The following is an 8,113-nucleotide window of genomic DNA, read 5'->3' as shown; positions in this document are numbered from 1 at the left end:
CCGTACCGAATACTAAACGAGTACATTCCGGAACAGGAGGCAGTGAAAATAACAGCCGACCAAGTGCTCAACTTTGTTCATTGGAAATGATGGGGCGTGCCCGCATACGCGGCGCAACCCTGCACCTGGAGGTCTATGACCTAGCTGCGACCCCGCTTTCAACGATCATGTGCTCCGGGGGCGCTGAGACGACAAGACCTTACTGCCGTTGTAAGTCTTGCGGCTCTGGCCGGTTTTCGGTGCACGCATTGTTCCTGTAGCAAAACTAATTATTTTTTCCCACTTCTCTGTGTGCGCAGTCGACGTAAAGCAGCAGACGCCGGCCTCGTCGTGAAGGGAAGGGTGATGGTGGGAAAGAGGACCAAGCGCTCCTCCCCAAGACGTCGGGATCAGGGAACAGGACTGTAGTTTCAGACGATGCTGTCAGTGCTGAATCTCGACTGCTGGACGTAGAAGAGTAGTTGGTAGAACATAGAGGTCCCTGATTGGCCTAGGGCCTTCCCCCACCACCGGCGTGGCGTAGTGGCGGGAAGTTACCGACCACTCGGCAACGTTTATGTTCTACCCGCTGTTCTTCTTCGTCCGTTAGTCGAAATGCACTGTCAGAGCGACCACAATTTGTTTTCAGAATCTAATCAGTTGATTTATCTTTGCAGCAGCAGTGCTCAGGAACCTGATGAAGGGAAGGGTAGGGGGCAGAAGACGATCATGGCCTCCTCCCCACGACGTCATGATGAAGGGACAACACTGTAAGTGTCACTCGGTGCTGTCAATTGGAATGGCAGTAATTTGTTTTCGGAATCTAACCAGTTGCTTTCCATGTGTTTGTTGCAGCAGTGCGCAAGGATGTGGCGAAGGTGAAGGACCTGGGGTGGTTGTGGTTGTTGGGAGTGGAGAGGCCCCTAACACCAATGCCCGTAATGCCCGACTGGGGAAACGGACGGCTGTTTCTCACACTTACGGTTTACGGAAGAGGTGTAAAGGTGACACACATGCAACCAGAGGAATGTATTAAATGTGTAACATTATGTACGGGGGCTAGTCTATCATGTATTATCCCTGCAGTTGAAAACGTACTATGAATAGGGAACATCGCAGTAACGGATGCAACCTGCAACAGTTTCCTGGCTAGTGTTTGCGCGTGTAGTACTGAGAGATGCAGGAATGTGATTTATAATTTATTGAACCACGGCCCTTTAACAAGTCAAGTAATTCCTGAAACGTGGTTCATTATAGTCGGCGATTTTTCAATTAAATTGAATGAACACCAATATCCGTATGAGCTAGTCATGTATGTATTAAGTTTCAGTGCTTATAGAAATTCATTTCATAAATTCATATGACAATAGATGTGAACGTCTAAGTACAAGAAGTACAACATAGTGATGTATGAAGGGTACAACATTATTCAGATATTGGCTGATCCTTTTCGTGGTGTGTGATATGATTCAAATTGCATCAGTATGATGAACCGTTTCTTTATATTATGTGTGAAATGTGCATTGGTACTCATATGAGGTAATGAAATGCATTGATGTTTGCTGGGAGGTGTTGTACTATGTCAAAATGTGAAATACAGTGAACCAATTGGAATTGCTACTGCGCGTAATTTAAGGGTGTGCTGGCACACTGCAAAATGTATCCCGCGACATGTCACCAGGTTGAGAGACACATGACGTTTCATTCGTATACTCAGCACACAGCAAATCATGTGCATTGTCAGTGAAACTGATCACAATTCAGCAACAGTGCAGACAGTCGGCACTTACTTTGGATTTGAATGTTATTTAGTGCTTTTTTAAACTTAATATTAATTAGATGAGATTAATTTCAAGGAAATTGAAATCAAATTTGGTTATTATTCATTTTCATCTGGGTTGGAATAGACCACCTACTCATGTTCAGCTTAGGGAAGCAATAAATAAAATTCATAACCAAAGTAAATTCACAGCTGTCATCCAGCAGCCGACAAGTGTTCTTTGGGCAACTGTGTATTTTAACCAGGATAAACACAAATTGTACAGGAAGTTAGTTTGACGCGCATATGCAGGCCTGGACGAGGCTAGCACCCCATATGAGTATGAGAAATATGATGGCGGATGGCGATTACTAATTTAAATGATTGGTATTCGCGCTCGCGTCTTATGTTGTAGCAGTTCTTAAAACGCCTATTTGCAACCGTTTTCTCTCAGTCACGGTGAACATTAACAATACGGCTCCAATTCGATGACCAAAGTTAGCCGTTACGTCAGGAGACGTATGGTCTCTCCCGGTTACGTCGACGATGATAAATAACAGAGCCTCGTGACACGGCTTCACAGTAGGCGACGAGCGAATTGCGGCGTGTAATTTACTTTCACATTGCCAGCAGCTTGTGACTTTGTCAGTTTTTATGCCGTTGACCAAAACAAAGTGAGTTTAGTTTGTGGTAAATGAGCAAGTGTATGTTGCTGACAACGGTTGAGATTCACAGGCCTACAGCCGCTTGTGGTTTATCAGCACTGCAGACGTGCGTAAAATGTGAACATTTATCAGTGCAGGCTGTATTTCGTAACCAAAGCACCCCTTTGGGAAAGGTTAAAATATAACATTTCCTTTTTTTTTACAGACATTACGGGCAGTCGCGTGCATTGCTTGTATATGCCTGTGAGTAGTACATACAAGCACTCCTGTAGAGAGTAAGCGACGGAACCGTCGAGCGTCCATTTGCCCGTGAATCGTAACACAGCACAGGACTAATGGGACGAAAGGGTGTCAGGAAATTTCTCAATGCTCCACCAAAACGTCACAGGCATTACGGCCCCACCAAGGTGAAGTTAAACTGGTTGAATGGTGCACTCGCACTGAACAATCTGCTATATTGCATAATTTAAACAATCATAGCATCCCCTTGCAGACCGTACGAGTCCGAAAGCCATCAGTGGAGGTGCCAACTGAGTCTGTAGGTGATGCTGGCTGCGCAATGGACTTCAACGGGTTTGAGGTAACCCCAACTACCCGGCAACCATTAAATAACGTGAGACAAGTGTCCAGTGGAGTTATATGTTTGTATTTCGCCTTCAAAATGAGTCACTGAATGCTGGTCTATCCTACAGGTTGGCATTACCAGAGACTTGCCAATGGCAAGGGTGATTTCTATGTTTGATGGAATAGGAGCAGGCAGAGTAGTTTTGCAACGGCTGAAAATAGCTGTAGAAAAGTATTGGTAAGTAAATAATGCAACCATTCACAGGAAGTTGTGGAATTTCCCACCTGTATGAGATTGATATGTAAACAGGTCACTGGAGGTGGATGAGCAATGCATACGCATACTTAATGAGAACTTTGATGATGTAATACATCTCGGTTCAGTAACTGAATTTGATTGTGAAGCTGTAAGCAACATTGGCTGCTGTCACATCTTATTAGGTGAGGTTGGCATGATAAACTTTTCGAAAGGTACGTCTACTGCTTGTCCACTAATCCAACAATATTTGTTTTCCATCAAAGCAGGCGGTTCGCCCTGTGGTGATATCAGTAGGCAAGTCACTATTCAGAGTCAACAATTGTGAGAGTCCTCGGAAAAGTATCTTTTATTTTACTTTATTTATAAACTGAGTTATTTGTTGTTACAGAGTCAACCCAAACCGCAAAGGGCTCGAAGATGTGAGTGGGCAATCTCACCTTTTTTATGATTATGTCCGTGTTCGCAACCAGCTAAGTGCTGCTGCACAGGCACAGGGAAGGAACTTTTTTTGGTTATTTGAGAACACATCCCATTTAGAAACAAAAGTAAAAGCCGCCATGTCAGAGTGAGTAGGTGATGTACATCAAAGCCTTCATATTGCTTGTACATTCACATGTAAAATGTTCTGTTTTAATTTACAGGGCACTTGGATGTCGTCCAATCGAACGATGTGCTACCAAATACTCTGCCACAAAACGCAAGCGCCTATTCTGGTCAAATATACCTGGAGTATACGAAGGGAGGGAGAAAAATGAGAGGAGAAGGTTACTCCAAGAGTATTTAGGCCATGTGCGCACCGCAATGGTCCCAGTTGCTAAAACCTTTACAACAAACAGGGCAGCACAGAAGAATGCTATGGGATGTCTGCCAGTCTCTTACCAGGGAAAACCCGAGGGTTTATTTGCCAGGGACTTGGAGGTGTTACTAGGGTTCCCTGCAGGATTCACTGATTATGGTGGAATGTCAAATACAGCCCGCTCCAAGCTACTTGGCAGATCTTGGTCGGTTGATGTGGTGATGGCCCTTCTCGCTCCTCTGAAGGACTTTTTCAGACCAGAAGAGTAGCCAACTGAAAGTGTGTGGCTCTCTGATTAGAAGTGTGCTGTGCAACTGCAAAATTGGTATTACAGCTTCGTTCCCATTGTAATTTTGGATAATGTTGAATCATTGCATTGCCAAACAGAATTTAACCATGGCACTGTTATTTTCAAGCTATTCGATTTCAATTAAGTTCAGTTTAATTTATTTAAGAAGGAAATACTTATACAGTTTTATTTTAGCAATGTGCACGATCTAAAAATAAACAATTACAGAGTGAAACCTAATTCTCACAATCATTTCAATAATAACAGCAGCGTTAAAAAGTCATCATGCATCATCTATGCATTTATTAGCACTGTTTTGTGACAGAGCTAATGCATTAGCAAATCAGATGCGTGGAATCATGAAAATTAGTGACCTTTTCTTGCTTAAGGGGGGTTTAAAGTTTTTAAATTGTTTTTTTGCATCTAAATGGATAAATGTAGTTTTTGGCCCCCTATAGATGGTCATGGTAAAACTGGGTGGAACTTTCATTTCCTATTACACACTGAACTAAGAAACAACAATAGATTGTAGGTATGGAGGTACCTTTTTGGTCCCAGACACTGAAGCGCAGAGAAAAGTTGATTGTTTTACTTAAAAGTTTGCACGCATGACTTCTCCATCAATCTTGGGTTTAAAAATCTCCCAGAAGGTTTTCCTGAATCAGAATCAGAAGGACTACAAATTGACACAGGGTTTTTGATATACTATGTAAAACACAAATTTTCTATAAAATTATTTGAGAAAAAAAGCTCATGAACTTTTTTTTTAGGAAAATTGGAGGTGATATGGTTATCAAAAATCTTTGTTTTACATACTATATCAAAACCCCTGTGTAAATTTGTAGTCCTTTTGATTCTGACTGAGGAAAACCTTATGGGAGATTTTTAAACCCAATATTGCTGGAGAAATCATGCGCGCAAACTTTTAAGTAAAAGAATCAATTTTTCTCTGCGCTTCAGTGTCTAATAGGAAATGAAAGTTCCACCCAGTTTTACCATGACCATCTATTACAGGGGGCCAAAAACTACATTTATCCATTTAGATGCAAAAAAACAATTTAAAAACTTTAAACCCCCCTTAATTAATGAGTTGCTGACACAAAGATTTACTGATCATGTAGCGGACACACACGAACTCATTTTTTGGAATGAAATTGATTAGTGATTACATTTTCTTATGGATCGGAGAGGTTAAAGCAATAGGTCCATTAATGTTTTACACTTCTTCATTTTGCGCAATGGTTTTTATGCTAGGGCAGCTGAATAAATGAATTTATGATGTTCCAACTGTTGCTAAGTGCTTATTAGTGCCTAAAAAACAGATGAGGTTGACAGCAGACGCTCCTGTAACAGACAGACACAGTGTCAAGAAATGAAAATAATTTGAAACTAAATCGAAGTATCCTAAATTACTACACATACCTGAGGGTCTAGAGTGTTCTGTGGTCACGCGTAACACGCCCCGGTCACGGTCTCGTCCGGCCACAGCGGGAAAATGAGGCGGCGCCAAATGATGGGATCTTGTTTTGCGGCCTCATTTGCATGGCACAACTCTGGACCCAAAGCGATGTCGGACCTAGGAAACCGCCATCGCTCACAGCGGCCGTCAATGGTCAACTCCTGGAAAAGTGGTCGCGCCTCTTGGAAGCAGCACACGATTTCCACTAGCCGATTGAACACCTCAGGATTGGCCAATCGACTCATGCTGGCAGTCGGCAGCTTACCCTGAAAAAGGGAATCGAGCATTAATGACGTTCGACAAAGTAGACACAAACGAACGAACGTAGGCGTAATTACCCCAAATGTTGCCAGCCAGTGTGCCTCCGCGACATCGCTCGCGGGTTGCCATGTGTGCAGGAGTCGAGCCGCCGCTACCTGGAATAGCTCGCGTCCTTCAACTGCGTTCGCTGCGTTGAAAAAAGAAATGGCGTGAGTGACCAGACCACCCACCGTAGCGCCGCTTTTTCAGTGCGCATTGAAATGATATCCGGCATCAAAATTGTGGTCAGGTTTGAGTCATCACCGACTTGAACCTGTGCCTCATTTCGACTTTTAACGACATCGTAACGACATCGTTTCGACATCTTTACAAAAAGAATTTCTCACTGGGGATGTGCCCGGGTGTGGGCGAGTACTCACCGCATGCATGTACAATGCGTGCTGACATAGTGCCCATAGCGCGGGGCCTGAAATCTGTAGATGATAGGACGTCCACGCCGGAGCACGCAAAGTTGACTCTGCGCACTGCGAATCCCTGGTCCCAGTACAGAGTGGTGGCCGAGTCGATGGCGCTCTCTGGCACGAGCGCACACATAGTCTCGATTGGCTCGACAACAAACAAGCAGGCCCGCCCTTCCGCCAAACGGAGTTGCCAGCTCCACTTCGCTGCGCCGGCAACTCCGCTCGGCAGGGGCCGGGCCTGCTTGGCCTGCCGGCGGCGATGGTCGGGCCGAAGGCCCGACCATTTCAGTCTCGCGATTTACTGAAGTGCATCATCAAATAAATAATGTGACCGGTAAATCACTTTGCATATTTGAGTTAAAATAAAGCGTCCTGGGGGGGGGCCTGCGGCCCTACAAATTTGCTCCTTGGACATGACAAAAGACTGTAACGGGGCAACACCGTGACTACATCCCACCCTTCTGCTTTGCTTACGAAATATTAACCCACGCAGTTTCTAGATTGTATATTGTTTGTCAAACAGTCTTAAAACTTGACTTTTTGCCATTGTTTTCAATATATCCACCTCTAAGGCCAAAACAGTGAAAGATACGGCAAATCCGAGGGGAGTTTCTGATTCGGAATGTGTTGTTTTGGGGGGGCACTCCCTCTGACATTTTACGATTGGACGCCTCCTTGTACGTCTTTATGTGCAACGTGGTCATTTTCGCCGTATTTTCGTCGAAAAAAGCACTCTAGCGCCCAAACGGTGCAAGATAAAGTCGAACGGACAAAATTTTCGCCCAGAGGGCTCTACTTTTACGAGTTACCCCTTAGGAGACCATAAAAAAAATATTTTTTTCCTACTTTTTAGACCAACCCCTATTTCTTTGTTACCCCCTTTCACCCCCTTAGGGATGGTTGCCAGGATTTGCACCAGGCATTTCGTTGTCCAGGAGTGACCCCTAAGATACCCTGAAATTTTCAGACCTCTAGCTCATCTCCTTCCTCTTACACGGACGACAGACAGACGGACAGACAGACAGACAGACACGAGAGCGGTTGCATAAGCCCGCTTTAATGCTTTTATTTAAAAGCAGAAGGGCGGGCTAAAAAAAGCTTCTCCATGATCGTCCTTCGATGTGCGACTGTCACCGACAGTAGTCGGTACTATACTGCACTCAGACGAGGCGCCGAGCGCCGGCCCGGCGCCACGAGAAACCAGCGGGTTTCCCTGCGCCAGCGGGCGTTGGGTAAAACCTGCAATCAGGAAAATAACATGGTCAGAGAAAGTGCGATGGTCGCGATGCAGTGTGTGGCATGGAATATTCGTTATTCGGTCGAAGCGGCTGACTCACGGCGCACAGCGGCACTGGGCCGTCAGATGAGAGGTGATGAGATGAGGTAATATGACGAGTGACGAATACATACAACACTAAGGATAATTTGTGTCAGTTGAAAACGGCATCAAGACTTTCCCAAACCACGGTGGCATGAGTCTCCATCACAGAGGAAAGATTTTTCACGCCAGTGCGGGGTGAAGCGCATAAAGAGCAGTTTTGGCTCGCAGAGGCGGCGATTAGAAGTAGCCGCCTTACGGCAACTAACATTTCCCAACCGACGGCCGCAAGAGTCACCACCA

At 44.8% G+C, this 8,113-nt stretch overlaps 1 protein-coding gene and 1 long non-coding RNA gene across 2 annotated transcripts; one reads left to right on the top strand and one right to left on the bottom strand.

The window, feature by feature from the left end:
- Nucleotides 1-2,738: 2,738 nt before the first annotated feature.
- Nucleotides 2,739-4,291, top strand: LOC127751269 (DNA (cytosine-5)-methyltransferase 3C-like). The gene is made up of 7 exons (XM_052274536.1): nucleotides 2,739-2,810; nucleotides 2,897-2,983; nucleotides 3,096-3,205; nucleotides 3,278-3,438; nucleotides 3,493-3,547; nucleotides 3,615-3,791; nucleotides 3,868-4,291. The coding sequence occupies exons 1-7, from the start codon at nucleotides 2,739-2,741 to the stop codon at nucleotides 4,289-4,291; spliced, it is 1,086 nt and encodes a 361-aa protein (XP_052130496.1).
- A 1,228-nt stretch (nucleotides 4,292-5,519) lies between these two features.
- Nucleotides 5,520-6,025, bottom strand: LOC127751272 (uncharacterized). Its single transcript, XR_008012054.1, has 2 exons — nucleotides 5,734-6,025; nucleotides 5,520-5,655 (listed from the first exon to the last, which is right to left on the bottom strand). It is a non-coding gene; the product is annotated as an uncharacterized LOC127751272 (long non-coding RNA).
- Nucleotides 6,026-8,113: the final 2,088 nt, after the last annotated feature.

This window comes from Frankliniella occidentalis, unplaced genomic scaffold (genome assembly GCF_000697945.3).
Source record: "Frankliniella occidentalis isolate FOCC.00 unplaced genomic scaffold, Focc_3.1 Scaffold405, whole genome shotgun sequence".
NCBI lineage: Eukaryota > Metazoa > Arthropoda > Insecta > Thysanoptera > Thripidae > Frankliniella > Frankliniella occidentalis.
The sequence above is the reverse complement of the archived record's forward strand: the minus strand, read 5'-3'. Positions and strand labels throughout refer to the sequence as shown.